The sequence below is a fragment of the Mus musculus genome, chromosome 10 (assembly GCF_000001635.26).
Source record: "Mus musculus strain C57BL/6J chromosome 10, GRCm38.p6 C57BL/6J".
NCBI lineage: Eukaryota > Metazoa > Chordata > Mammalia > Rodentia > Muridae > Mus > Mus musculus.
Window position 1 is genome coordinate 50766399 of NC_000076.6, and position 15670 is coordinate 50782068.

Consider the following 15670-nt stretch of genomic DNA (forward strand, 5'->3'; position numbering starts at 1 on the left):
TAGAAAAACTCATATACCATTAAGATCAGTGGGTCTGATTGTTTTGTGAAGTCGTTAAGGGGAGTGTGTGTGTGTGTGTGTGTGTGTGTGTGTGTGTGTGTGTACACGTGTGTGTGTGTGTGTGTATGTACATGTTTGTGTGTACATGAACCCATATGTGTATATTGTACGTGATTTCAGCCAAACTGCATTTTGTACTTCCTAAACTTAGTGCCTAAGGCTACTTTGGAATAGAATTAATACCAAGTTTAGCTTAAGAAAGGGTTTCTCATACAGATATTTTAATCCTGTGCTGATGATGTAGTAAGCATTTAATGAAAGTTAGGAATTACTTATGTCTTCATTACATAATTCTATACTTTCACATTTTGGTCTTTACTTATAATAAATAAATCATTTTCTTAAGGTTCATATTTAAAAAGAGTACAGAAACAAAAAAGACAGTTTTTCATATGCCATTTAACTATCTGTTTTACATATTTGTGATTTTTTTGTCTTTTTCATTGGTGTTAGCAAACTTTAGTTTTAGACCTTTGACCTGCAAAATGGGAATGTTAATTGTGGTTGTTTTAACTTTTCATTGTGCTTTTTATTTGGTGTAAATTCATGCTTTTAAAGTTCTGACAAAGTTGTAAAGCTGACTTGACAGTTCTAGCAGACACACCTTGAAACTGACCATGCTTTTTTCCTAGCTACTACAGCTTGGGTGACGTCAGCCAGGACTCCATAAACAAGTTCCTGTCACATCTGATTGGGCAGTCTCTGGTTGAATTGGAGCTTTCCCACTGCATTGAAGTTGGAGAGGTATGACTTCTGAACCAACTTTCAATAGGGCAGGGCGCATGGAGCTTGTGCTATCCAAATTTGCAACAAATCAGTTGTAGTAGCAACTACAGAATGAATTATTACCCTCGGAGTAATGGAAGCCTCCACTGAATGTCTCATTTGCCTTATTTTATCTTTATTTAAAACAGGATAATCGCACCATTGAACCACTGACATGTGGTCGAATTGCCTCCTATTACTATTTGAAGCACAAAACTGTCAAAATGTTCAAGGACCGTTTGAAACCTGAGTGCAGCACTGAGGAACTGCTGTCAATTCTGAGTGTGAGTTTTATACTACTGGGATTTTTGTACTTATATTTCATACTTTCTCTTTTTTTATTATTTAAACATTTTTTATTAGATATTTTCTTCATTTACAATTCAAATGCTATCCCAAAAGTCCCTTATACCCTCCCCCGCCCTGCTCCCCAACCCACCCACTCCCGCTTCCTGGCCCTGGCATTCCCCTCTATTGGGGCATATAATCTTTGTAAGACCAAGGGCCTCTCCTCCCAGTAATGGCTGATTAGGCCATCCTCTGCTACATATGCAGCTAGAGACATGAGCTCAGGGGGTACTGGTTAGTTCATATTGTTGTTCCTCCTATAGGGTTGCAGACCCCTTTATCTCTTTTGGTACTTTCTCTAGCCCCTCCATTGGGGGCCCTGTGTTCCATCCAATAGCTGACAGTGAGCATCCACTTCTGTATTTGCAAGGCCCTGGCATAGCCTCACAAGAGACAGCTATATCAGGGTCATGTCAGCAAATTCTTGCTGGCATATGCAAGAGTGTCTGAATTTGGTGGTTGTTTATGGTATGGATCCCTCGATGGGGCAGTCTCTACATGGTCCTTCCTTCCGTCTCAGCTCCAAACTTTGTCTCTGTAACTTCTTCCATGTTCCCCATTCTGAGGGACGAAGTATCCATACTTTGGTCTTCCTTCTTCTTGAGTTTCATGTGTTTTGCAAATTGTATCTTGGGTATTCTAAGTTTCTGGGCTAATATCCACTTATCAGTGAGTGCACATCATGTGAGTTCTTTTGTGATTTGGTTACCTTACTCAGGATGGTGCCCTCCAGGTCCATCCATTTGCCTAAGAATTTCATAAATTGTTTTTGATAGCTGATTAGTACTCCATTGTGTAAATGTACCACATTTTCTGTATCCATTCCTCTGTTGAGGGACATTAATTTAAACCTCAAGTGTTTCCAGTTTTGAAAATTTACCTGACAGTCTTCAGGATGGTCTTTCTTCTTTCAAACAAGATTTCTTCCCATTTTTTTATAGGATAATCTTGCAACAAATCTGACCCTATGACTCATTCAGAGCAGGATCCTCCTGAATAGAATAGGTGCTGTGGCTATGTGAGTCAAAATTAGTGGCATATTTTGCACTGTCTAGAGGAAACCTAGTAGCTTTTCCTCTAGCTGAGATTGAAAACTTGCTGTTTATTTGGGTGGTTCTTCTTGAGTACTAACTCTGATGTTACTAAAGAGGTTTTTCATAAGGCACTATATGATTAAATTCTATTTCAAATTAACACTAAGAAAGCTCTTTAATGCCCATGCCCATATTCCCATCACTCACTGTCCAAAAAGAAAAAATTAACAATATGTATCACACATACATCTGCTATATGCTTCTATCTCCATTTTCCCCAGAAAACTAAAACCTAAATTTACTGAACTTTGTAAAAGGTGAAAGGTGAGAGGTGTCTTATTTTGCCTGCAAGTTGGTTGTCCAGTGGGCTCCAGGTATCCACCTATCTCTGTCTCCAAGTCCTAGGGTTACAGGTGTATGCCACCATGTCTGGCTCTTTATGCAAATGAAAGGCATCCAAGTTCTTGGTACTTATATAGCAGACATTTTACCTACTGGTCCATGTCCCCAACCCACTATAGTATTTTCTTAAGTATAATTTTGCCCATGATGAAATTCTCTCACTTCTGGGGCTAGCAAGATGGTTCAGCAGTTAAGAACACTTGCTCTTCCAATGAAGGCGAATTTGGTACCTAGCACACACATCAAGCAGCGTATAACTTCATGAAACTCAAACTCCGAGGACTCTTCTAGCCTCTCAGGGCACTTACACCCAGGGCATACATTTATAGAAAAATACACATAAATCCAGTGTGTGTGTGTTTGTGTGTGTGTGTGTGTGTGTACATGAATAACTGTACAAATTGAGAAGGTTAGATTTCTTTAGGGATATATTCATACATTTATGTAATAATAATTAAAATGGAGGCATGAAATGTAAGAGAGAGCAAAGGGAGAGGTGCATGGAATAATTGGTAGGCAGGAGGGGAAGGGAAAAACAAAGTAATTTTATTTTAATTTAAAACGTTTAAACTAAAATTTGAAAAAATTAATCCTTTTTTAAAGAAAGAGAAACTTTCATTTTAAGCTACACATATTGTCCTTTTGTGCTATTCAGAACAAAATTGTATTAATTGAAATTTTCCTCCATTCTCAGAAATGTTACAGAATTGTTATTTGTGAAAACAGGGTTCTAACGTGTTTCTAGGTGTTAGAAGATGACATAGGATGAAAAACAATATCAAAACATTGACTCACAAAAAAAAAAAAAAACATATGATCCTGTCATCACCCTTCAGTTATTGTCAAGGAGGTTTCTTAATTGTTTTTATATGTCTTTCCTCCTGTTGGAAAAGATAATTATGAAGACAGGCTCAGCCATATGTCTATCTTTATAAGATAAATAGAAATTCATATCATCTATGTAAGTATTTACGTATTTCTTTCTACTTTTCTGAAATAATAGAACTTCTTGTTGACTAGGAATATAATTACTTTATTGCCTTTATAGTATTTACCAAAAAAGAACCCTTTCTTCAGAAGCAAAAGAAAACATTTAACCAGGTCCATCGTATCTTAACCTTTCTCTCAGAATTTTTGGAACGTAAAACTTGCTCTTTTCAGTATTGCATAGTGGAAGATTGTCATGATTGATCAAAAACAAAGCCACATATTAGTCCCATTTGTATCTTCTACTTCCTACCCTCTGTCCTTTTCTTCTTTTATCAGGGTGACTGGGATGAGCCTAGTAGTTTTCAGGATGGTACATCACATTTCACCAAAGTATATAAGCAAAAGGAAGTTTCTGAATGTGACACTAAATTCTTCCATTCAATATAGTAAGTAAGAAGTTTAACAGAGAGAGATTGCCTAGATATATCAAAAAATGCTTATTCTCTGTGTGGTCCCCCACCCCATGGTCATCTTTTCATTGTCTTTTTATTTTTATTTGTGTATTTAGAGAGTGTGGGGCCTTTCTTATCAGGATATAAAATTTTAGGCATTACCAATGAACTTCCTCATGCACAGATGAACTGTGGTCTGTGGCCGAGTGACCCTTTGATATAGATCAGAGCACTGGTTATCTGAAAAAAATTAAAGACAAACAAGATATATATTCTGTCCTCCAAGTTAATCTGTTCTACTTGGATATTTGTTGTTTCATGTTGAAAGGATGTTTAAGAGAATACCAAGTGGCTAAAAGTGAGTGATTAAAGCCTTACAGTGTGGGTGGTGGGTCAGTGTACGGGTTCTCTGAACAGATAGAAACACTTTTATTCTTGAAATGTGTTCATAATTGGGAAGTGATTCCATCAGATCTTACTTGTGTGAAGTCAAGCCATCACTTCTGTTGAGAAACATTGTAGACCAAAGATGAATACTTTTCAAGTGTCAGAATAAGTCCACTGCCAGGGAACTAAATAAAAGGTGAAATTATGACCATCCCATTTGATCTGTGTGGGACCTGGATTATTTCTCTACAGACCAGGGAAGGCAAGGATACATGTGTCAGGATTAGACCAATCTGGCATGTGCATTGTCTTTCCTGTCCCTTTGCCTTTTAGGTGCTTAGGAATATAGTGCTTAGGAATATTTTATCCTTCAAAATGTTGTGGAGTTTTTCTCTTTTGAGTGTTGAAGCCTATTATATGACCTATGATAATTTCTGCAGATTATTTTTATTAGTTAATTTATTATTTACACTCCATATTTTTCCATCCTCCCTCCCCCGTCCACCCTCCAACTGTTACACATCGCATGCCTCCTCCCCACTCCCCTGTCCTCACATGGATGTCCCCACCCCACCCCCCCACCCCCAACCTCTAAACTCCCTGGGGCCACCAGTCTTTTGAGGGTTAGGTTCATCATCTCTGAATGAACACAGAACCGGAAGTCCTCTACGGTGTGTGTGTTGGGGGCCTCAAATCATCTGGTGTATGCTATCTGTTTGGTGGTCCAGTGTTTGAGGGATCTCGGGAGTCCAGATTAGTTGAGACTGCTGGCCCTCCTCCAGGGTCACTCTTCTCCTTAGCTGCTTTCAGCCTTCCCTAATTCAGCAACAGGGGTCAGCTGCTTTTGTCCATTGATTGGATACACATATCTGCATCTGACTCTTTCAGCTGCTTGTGGGTCTTCCGGAGTGCAGTCATGCTAGGTCCCTTTTTGTGAGCTCTCCATAGCCTCAGTAATAGTGTGAGGCCGTGGGACCTCTCCTGAGCTGGATCCCACTTTGGGCCTGTTCCTGGATCTTCTTATCCTCGGGTTCCTCTCCATTTCCATCCCTGTAATTCTTTCAGACAGGAACAGTTATGGGTCAGAGTTGTAACTGTGGGATGGCAGCCCTATTCCTCGCTGTCTTTCTGCTGGAGGTGGGCTCTATAAGTTCCCTCCCCACTGCCATTTCATCTAAAGTCCCTCCCTTTGAGTCCCGAGAGTCTCACCTCCCAGGTCTCTGGTGCATTCTGGAGGATCCCCCAACCTCCTATCTCCAGAGGTTGCCTGTTTCCATTCTTTCCGCTGGCCCTCAGGGCTTCAGTCCTCTCCCACCCACCCTCAACCCCCAACAATTCCCTCCCCTAAACACTTTCCCTCCCAGATCCCTCCCTTCCTGCCCACTTTACACCATTCTGTTAAAAGCATTACTGTAATACTCTTAAGGAAAATACCCTTTTGCTGTATTTTTCTTGTAACTCCTCTTGAGACTTTTACTTGCTTTTCTTTCCCAGAACTTGACTGATAGGCATACAGTCCCCAGTATGATTGTCTTTATAATTCAAGACCCATAGTGGGTGGAAGGCTAAAGAGGCTATTGAGACTCTTCTCCTCAGTAACCTCATTCCACAGGAGGAGCACACTTGTGTCCATTCTGTCTATCAAATGAAAACTAGTTTTTTCAGTACTTACTATATGGTTTGCATTTTACGTACATTATTTCAACAATCTTTAACAACTTCATAAGGTATAATCATATAAATAATGAATGTCACAGTAGTAAGTTTCCTCCTAACCCATACAACGTAGTTCCTTAGAGCTACCCCAATACCTACCTTTCTCTTCTAGACACGCTTTACTTTATCCTGTGAGCCATTTCTACCAATAAAAAATTTTAAATATTAAGATGTTAAGGTCATGTACCTTTAAAAAATAAACAAGAGTTAATTTTAAAGTCATGTGTGATCTTGTAACTTAGATTGTAAGTATTGAATACAAATGTTAATCGCTGGTAAAAATAATTATTTCAGAACTCCTTGTTGAAAACATATTTGAAGTTTTAAACCATCTGATGCTATTTTGAAAAGACTGGGTATTTTATAAGAACCCTTGCCAAGTCTTTTTTAACACCATGAATTAATAAGCTTCATAATTAAGGCAGCTGCTTCACACCTCTATTGTTAACCAGTGACATTACATCTGTCCTGCTCCATTGATGCCCTCCTCCTACTTATTGAAGCATTTAGCAGTTTTGGCAACAGGGATTACATAGATTGTAGTTAGTAGTCTAATTAGGTATAAGTGAAAATCCTGAGGGAAAAGTGCATTTCAAAAGTAATTTGAAGAATCTCTTAATGATGCTGGCACAACTCCAGAGCAGAAAGTGTCCATCGTCATGGCCCAGCAGGGTCAGCTTTGATGTGTTTCTAGGTGTTTAGACGTTAACCTATTTAGAAACAGCAATGCAAATGGAAGCTTTCAAAGTTGTGGAATCTGTTTCAACATATTCTTTACTATGTACTTCCTTAGTGTATTAATAGCCAAGAGAAAGCAAAATATATTCTAAATGTACTTAAGGACTTTGAGATTTTCAGGGTTTTTTTTTTTTTAATTTAAGAATTATTTCACTATTTGTGTTCTTGTAACTGTATAGAAATATGACATTATGCTTCTATATCAAAGATGGAGTACAACTAATCTTTGTTTATTTCAAGCATGGGACTATATGCATATATGTCAGATACCCTATTTTAAAAGTTTGTGACTATCTTTTTGCCCAGCAAATTTTAGAATATTGAGTAAAAGAACAGATTTCTTACATTAAAATACAGCAATTTCAATTTTTTAAAAAGTTTGAGAACAGCACAGCATATATATCAGTGAATTCTTAGAATTGTCAGTACTACTTTCTTTAAAGCCAAATGAATGTATTACCATAGCCACCGTATAATACTTTCAGGAATAGAGCATCATAAGACTCGGATCTTGTCATTTTTCTAGGTCAGCCACAAATCTTTGTTATCAAATCACAAAAACATCTTTCTCCAATTTATAAGGTAATTAGAAAAATAAGTAAATTTGAAGAGATAAACTTAAAGCAAAATAACTTAAAATATTATTAAAAATAGGATTTTTGGGTGGGACCTAGTTTGTAAAATGAAAGAGTTCATTAAAGGACGCGAAAAGGAAGGAAAGGTTAACTTGACAGTCATGCCATCAACCTCAGTAGTGTTCTGTCTCCACCTAACCTCATGGTAGTCACAGGATCCCATCTGCTGCTCTTTATCCTCCATGTGGGGAATCCTGATGTGACACATTCCAAGGTTTGTGAGAAGAGTGTCCTTACCCTCTTCCTGGGGGGCTGCCTGGCATCTTTGGAAGAGGCACAGATGGCAAATGTCTTTTTTAAATGTATCTTTCTATTCTCTTTATGTTTTCCCCTGAGACTGTCTTTATTCTCCTTTATCCTTTAGTTTCTTGCAGTATTCTAGATTTACAAGCTTTCTCTAACAACGTGAAAAGAAGTGTTTTCTTGGTAAAAGATGTCAGTCTCAGATAAGTTTGTTACCATTAAAAGATCAGTGTTCTTAATCTATTAGGGTCTGAGCATAACATCTACCTGAAATTTATCCTGCTGTCAATTTTTGTTCATTTTTATTTTTTACTTACTTTGGTTTCCTAATTAAGTGCACAGAAAAAAAACTATCAATTACCAATATTCTAAAAGTTGGTGATTAAATAGGAATTTTAATTAAGATATGAGTTTTAATACTAAATTGTTAATCTTACTTTCATAATCACATCCAACTTTATTATTTAAAAAAATTTAAGACCTACCCTTGTATAAAATAACAAAATCATAATAAAAATCATAATTAAAATGTAAGTTCTACCTAATTTCAAGAAACAAGACAGAATTGAGATCTGGTCTCCCAAACAACATATGAAATGTCCTGTCTCTTTTCTCTTTGGTGTTTTGTGCTTTTTTTTTTTCCTGGAACTATGTATATTATTTTACCATTTTATCTAAATTTGCAAAGCATATAAAAATTCTGCTCATAACTTTCTTGGCCTGAACTGTCCATAGAAATATTCAGTTATTGCTTTTTTAAATTCCATAAGTGTTCTTATGCCCCTAAATATAGTTTAAGGAAATAGAAGACAAACCCCCATCTTTTAAAGGTTAGAACCAAATAAAATTTATGGCCACAAAGGTGGAAGCTTGTGTTTGGGCTTTTTTGGCTTTTGGGGTTTTTTTTTCAGTCATTTTATTTATTTACATTTCAAATGTTGACCCCCTTCCCGGTTTCCCCTCCAGAGTCCCTCATCCCATTCTCCCTTCCCTCTGCTTCTATGAAGATGTTTCCCCACCCACTCACCCCTCACCACCCTAGCATCCCCTTACACTGAGCCCCCTAGCCTCCACAGGACCATTGAGATAAGGCAGTCCTCTGCTACCTATGCAGCTGGAACCATGGGTCCCTCCATGTGTACTCTGATTGGTGGTTTACTCCCTGGGAGCCCTGGGGGGTCTGGTTAGTTAATATTATTCTTCCTATGGGGTTGCAATCTCTTCCACTCCTTCAGTCCTTCCCCTAACTCTTCCATTGGGGACCCCATGCTCAGTCAGATGGTTGGCTTTGAGCATCTGCATCTGTATTGGTCAGGATCTGGCAGAGCCTCTCAGCGGACAGCCATACCAGGCCCCTGTCAGCAAGCATCAGTAATAGTGTGTGGGTTTGCTGTCTGCAGATGGGATGGATCCCTAGGTGGAGCAGTCTCTGGATGGCCTTTGCTTCTTTAGTCTCTGCTCCACTCTTTGTCCCTGCATTTCCTTTAGACAGGAACAATTCTGAGTTAAAATTTTTGAGATGACTGGGTGGCCCCAATCCCTCAACCAGGGGCCATGCCTATCCACTGGATATGTTCTCTACAGGTTCTATCTCCTCTTTGTTGGGTATTTCAACTAATGTCATTCCCTTTCAGTCCTGGGAACCCCTTGCTTCCCTAGCATCTGGGACTTTCCAGTGGCTCCCTCCAAGTTCCCCATCCCCCACTGCTACACACCTCTGTTCAATTTCCTGACCCTCTCTGTACTTCTCCCACCACCACCCCCATCTCCCCCTTGCCTGATCCTGCCCCCTCCTTCCCTCTAACTCCTCTCTCTCCCTCCTAGGTACCTCTCTCCCTCTATCTCCCTGATTATTCCAGCTTCTAAGTAGGACTGAAACATCCACACTTCGATTTTCTTCTTGAGGGAAGCTTGCATTTGGATCTGGTATTGCTATTCAACACTACTTTAACTGTTCATGAAGGTATTCAGTCCAGATCAAAACATTCAAAGCAAAGACTTCCTAACATTGTCCTCTCTAAGAATCAAGGTTTCCAGCCTGCCTTAATTGGCTCACATATATATGGGATCATCAGAGAGCATTTGCCAACCTCTATTTATTGCATGGGTTATAAATATGTCTTTAAAAGATTTATGAAACTCTAGACATTTTCTTTTCCAGATACGCTATCATGAATCATTTGACAAAGTATACAATTAATAATTTTGGTTTTAAAAACAAGTTTTTGAGATATAATCTACTTATTGTGCCACTCACACACATTTGAATGATACAGTCAGAATTATTCAGTCATCTCCACTATCAATTTTAGGACGATTTAGGATATTTTACTGCCCAAGAAAGAAACTACATTGCAGGCACTCCCAGTGTCTGCCCTTCCATTGTTTCCTTACAGCTTAATTCCAAAGATTCTGCCTTCAGCCTGTCTAAAATGAACTTTTCTTCTTCCCATCTATCTATAATTATATATCCTCTGACCAACTAGCTACTCGCACCCCTGGTCACTTATGACTTATCAACCACCATTTCGAGTCCTCTCTTGTTATAAGGTCAGTTTTTATAGATTCCATATATGAATGAGATTCAGCAGTGTTCATCTTTCTGTGCCTAGCTGTTTCACTTACAATAATATTCTGTAGATTTATCCATATAGTCAAAATTGACAGAATTTATTTTCAGACCTGAATCACATTGATTTTTGTGGGCTATATTTTCTTTATCAATTTGTCTTTTGATGGGTACCTATGTTTATTATGTTGTGAAAGAGCTTCAGTAAACATGGAAGAGCATGTATCAATTTTATGTATTTTTTATATGTTGATTTCATTTTCTCTGGTTATATATAGAAGTGAGATTGCTGGATCACTTAGCTGTTCTGCTTTTGTGAGAAACTTCTATACTGTTCCATAATGATTATAGTAATTTATTTTTCTACCTACAGTGTATAGGAACTCTTGTTTCTGTACACTGCTGCCAAAGTATTTCTTCTTTTTAACAATAACCACTTATGTTGTGGGGAAAACTGATGGCTTTGATTTGCACACCCATGATTTTTAATTATTTTGAGCATTTTTTGTGAACTCATTGTCTTCTTTTGGGAATTATCTTTTTACTGTTTTGCCTGTTTTTTTTAATCATTATTAATTAATTTTTTATTTTTATTTAGTACTTGAAAATTGCTTGCATGTATATATTTTGATCATGTTTTACCCTCCACAGTTTCCCTCAAATCCCTCCTGAACACTCCCCAAATTTCTCTCCCAACTTTATATATATATATATATATATATATATATATATATATATATATATATTTAAATATTTTTATTAGGTATTTTCCTCATTTACATTTCCAATGCTATCCCAAAAGTCCCTCCCCCCCACCCCCCTACCCACCCACTCCCACTTTTTGGCCCTGGCATTCCCCTGTACTGGGGCATATAAAGTTTGCAAGTCCAATGGGCCTCTCTTTCCAGTGATGGCCTACTAGGCCATCTTTTGGTACATATGTAGCTAGAGTCAAGAGCTCCGGGGTACTGGTTACTTCATAATGTTGTTCCACCTATAGGCTTGCAGATACCTTTAGCTCCTTGGGTACTTTCTCTAGCTCCTCCATTGGGAGCCCTGTGATCCATCCAATAGCTGACTGTGAGCATCCACTTCTGTGTTTGCTAGGCCCCGGCATAGTCTCACAAGAGACAGCTATATCAGGGTCCTTTCAGCAAAATCTTGCTAGTGTATGCAATGGTGTCAGCATTTGGAAGCTGATTATGGGATGGATCCCCGGATATGGCAGTCTCTAGATGGTTTATCCTTTCGTCTCAGCTCCAAACTTTGTCTGTAACTCCTTCCATGGGTGTTTTGTTCCCAATTCTAAGAAGGGGCAAAGTGTCCACACTTTGGTCTTCGTTCTTCTTGAGTTTCATGCGTTTAGCAAATTGTATCTTATATCTTGGGTATCCTAAGTTTCTGGGCTAATATCCACTTATCAGTCAGTACATATTGCGTGAGTTCCTTTGTGATTGGGTTACCTCACTTAGGATGATGCCCTCCAGGTCCATCCATTTGGCTAGGAATTTCATAAATTCATTCTTTTTAATAGCTGAGTAGTACTCCATTGTGTAAATGTACCACATTTTCTGTATCCATTCCTCTGTTGAGGGGCATCTGGATTCTTTCCAGCTTCTGGCTATTATAAATAAGGCTGCTATGAACATAGTGGAGCATGTGTTCTTCTTACCGGTTGGAACATCTTCTGGATATATGCCCAGGAGAGGTATTGCTGGATCCTCCGGTAGTACTATGTCCAATTTTCTGAGGAACCGCCAGACTGATTTCCAGAGTCGTTGTACAAGCTTGCAATCCCACCAACAATGGAGGAGTGTTCCTCTTTCTCCACATCCTCTCCTAATAAACCAACAAATCCAAAGTTGGTATTTTCCAAATGCTCATTAGTGTGAAACCACTCGCCTGAGAATGGTTAATCTGCACAGGACCACACCCTAAAGAGGACTGACCCTTTCCTGTCCCCATAAGCTTCCAGTAGTTCCTCAGCTGGGGTCCGGCCTCAAACTCCCTCCCCTATCTATGCTAGAATATTGTCTGGTTCCATTTTACTCAGGTAACAACAGCTGATGTGAGTCTCGAATGCAATAGCTCTGTCATGTACTGAAAACACTGTTTAACAACAATCCTATCCAACTCCTGGGTCATACCATCTTTGTGCCCCATCTTCTGTGATGTTCCTTTTTCCTTGAGGGTAAGGAGTATAGCATAAATGTCCTACTGGGGGTTGAGCACTCCACAGACATTTGTTCCCTGCATTTTGAAGAGTTTTGAGTTTATATTAAATACTGACTGCTGCAAAAAGGAGTGTCTCTGAAGGACACTGAGAATTAACAAAATCTGTCATTATGGAGGTAAGTATTTAGATGGCAGCTTGATACTGTGTCTATTTGGCAAAATAATAGTAATACATTCTCTTCTATAAGCTCTATGAGTTTCCTCAGCAACAAGTTCTTACTCAAATTTATAGTACCAGCCATTTGTCTCTCCCCATGGAGACGGCCTTCAATATTGTCAGAAAGTGTTTGGCTACTCCTATAACAATCATACCATCCTTGTCCCATGGATTTGTTTTTTTCAGGATGGTTAATTTGGTAACTTTCAGGATTTACAGCTCAGTAAGACTGTGGGTGACTCTTTTCCCTTGTCGGCCTGGCTCTTCATAGTACTGTGAGAGCTACCCAGCAGGGATTAAGTGTAGTGTCTTCAATTACAGGATCTTACCATGATATTCTGGTGGGCAACCAAGAACCATGGCAATAGCTCGTATTGTAGGGAAGTCTCTGGGACCCACCGCCCCAGACAACAGCTGGGGATATCCTGAACTTGTCTTTTCCCAGGTTTTGCGTTTGTTTTTGTTTTTGCAAACTAACACCAGAATGGCATAAAGTAACAGTAGCGTTACCCACTCTAAAACAGATTTCAATATCTATTACAAACACATCATATTGCCCATATAAAATAACTTTTTATGACTTGCTAGATGATGATTACAGGAAGGTTCTCTAAAATCAAAGACATATAAATAAGCATGAGATTTGAAGAGAAATGTGAATTACAACACTCTGTTCAGTTTCAACAAGCAAACAAACCCCACTCCACAAGGAAAGCTAACCATGCTTGCCCATTTTTAATATTGCTTCTCATTTTTTTGCTATTTTGATGTTTATGCATATAGATTTTTTCCTGTGAATAATATCATTGCTCTTTTGATAGAAATTGCTTTAGCTATATTGCCTCCTTTAGGTGATACAAACTTCCAATACATGAACAGAAAATGTAGTTTCATTTTTTATTTACACCTTACCTTCCTTCATCAATGGTTTACACTGACCATGAAGAGATCTTTTACCTTTATAATTATGTTTATTCCTAAGTATATTCGTAGCAATGAGATAATTTTTATTTTGATTTTTTAGATACCTTGCTAATATAGCATAGAGATGATTTTTGTATGAATAGTTTTTAACTATGCCCCTTTATATTTTTCTTTTATTAGAAATGTATTTTTTTTCTCAAATAGTATACCCTGATTATGGGCTTAGTCTTCCCAGTTCCTCCCTCTCCATTCCTCTCTCTCTCTCTCTCTCTCTCTCTCTCTCTCTCTCTCTCTCTCTCTCTCATTGGAAAAGAACAGGCTTCTAAGGAATAGTAATAACATTTAACATGAAATAATAAAATATGATAAAACAAAAACTAACTCATTGGAATTGAATGAAACAAACAAACAGAGCGAAGGTACAAGAAACAGAGACCCATTCATTTACATACTCAGGAATCCCATAGAAACACTGTAAACTAGAAACCATAATATACTCAGAGGACCATATACAGGCCCTGTGCAGATGTCCTCAGTCTCTGTGGGTTCATATCAGTGTTGGTTGTGTTGATTGAGAGGACCTTATTTTCTTGGTATTCTTCATCCCTTCTTACACTCTTTCTGCCACCTTTTCCATGAGAATCCTGAGATCTGGGGTGAGGGGAAAGAATTGATGGAAACATTCCATTAGCGATGAGTGTCCCAAAATCTCTCACTCTCTACATAATGTTTCATCATATTCAGTCTGCTTCAGAAGGAAGATTCACTGATGATGGCAAACAAAGCATTGATCTATGAGTATAGCAGAATGTCATTTATTGCTATGTTTGCTTTTGTTTCTTTTAGGGTTTTGTTTTGTTTTGTTTTGTTTTGTTTTGTTTTGTTTTGTTTTTGAGAGAAGGTTTCTCTGTATAGTGCTGTCTGTCCTGGAACTCACTTTGTAGATCAGGCTGGCCTCGAACTCAGATATCCCTGCCTCTGCCTCCTGAGTGCAGGGATTAAAGGCGTTCGTCGCCACGCCCAAAGCTTTTGTTTCTTTAGAACAGTAAAACCTAGGTTTTACTCTAGGTCCTAGAGCTGTCTAGCCTCAAGTCTTTGGTCACCCTAGCACTGTTAAGTATAGCATGCAACTCATAGAATGGACCTTAAGTCAAATTAGAAATCTGTTGGTTACTCCTAGCTTTGTGCCATTGTTGCAGGTGGACACCATTGTAGATCACGGGGTTCTTACCTGAGTTGATAGTGTGCAGGATACCTTCCTGTACCAAGACTCTAGAATGTAAGGGTGAAGGATTTGTGTAAACATTGATACCAATTCACTTCCCCATGTTCAATAAGTTTTATAGGTATTTTCTTCAACAATAGGGTCTTCCCACCAGTTTGTGGAGAGCAAACTATGGCCTTAGCAACAACCTGGGTTCATTTACATTTCAAATGTTAAACCTCTTTCCTGGTTTCCCTCCCTCCCTCCCTCTCAGAAACACCCTATCACATCCCCCCTCCCCACCCAGATTCTATGAGGGTGTTCCTCCACCCACTCCCACCTCCCCACCCTCCATTCCCCTACATTGGGTCATCTATCTAGCCTTCATAGGACCAAGGACCTCTCCTCCCATTGATGTATGTTAAGGCTATCCTCTGCTACATATGCAGCTGGAACCATGTGTACTCCTTGGTTGACGGCTTAGTCCCTGGGAGTTCTGAGGGGTCTGGTTGGTTGATATTGTTCTTCCTATGGGGTTGCAAACCCCTTCAATTTCTTCAGTCCTTCCTCTAACTCCTCCATTGGGGACCCTGTGATCAGGTCAGTGGTAGGTTGGGTTATTTGAGGATTCCTATGGGATCACTTTGGCCAACAATTCAATTAGCTAGAACTCAATCCTGATACTGGAAGTTTTATTTAGTGACAAGAGATGGCCATTTGGGACTCTTCTCTCCCCCATTATTTGACAGTTTCATTTATATTTAGGTTTCCATACTGCCCTTAAAATGGTCCCTAATTTTAGCTTTCTCTCCTCCTATGCCCTTCCTTGTCCCCTGCTGGGCATCTCTGCAAACACCATAGCCAGCATAGT

The 15670-nt window shown here is 38.9% G+C and overlaps 1 protein-coding gene across 3 annotated transcripts in view; it reads left to right on the top strand.

The window, feature by feature from the left end:
- The window catches only part of Ascc3 (activating signal cointegrator 1 complex subunit 3), a 258540-nt gene that overhangs the window by 173736 nt on the left and 69134 nt on the right, over positions 1 to 15670 (top strand). For all 3 annotated transcript variants that reach the window (XM_030245389.1, XM_030245388.1, NM_198007.2), the window contains 2 exons: positions 693 to 804; positions 975 to 1109. In XM_030245389.1, the coding sequence (XP_030101249.1) occupies positions 693 to 804; positions 975 to 1109 (247 nt within the window). The remainder of the gene's footprint in view (positions 1 to 692; positions 805 to 974; positions 1110 to 15670) is intronic.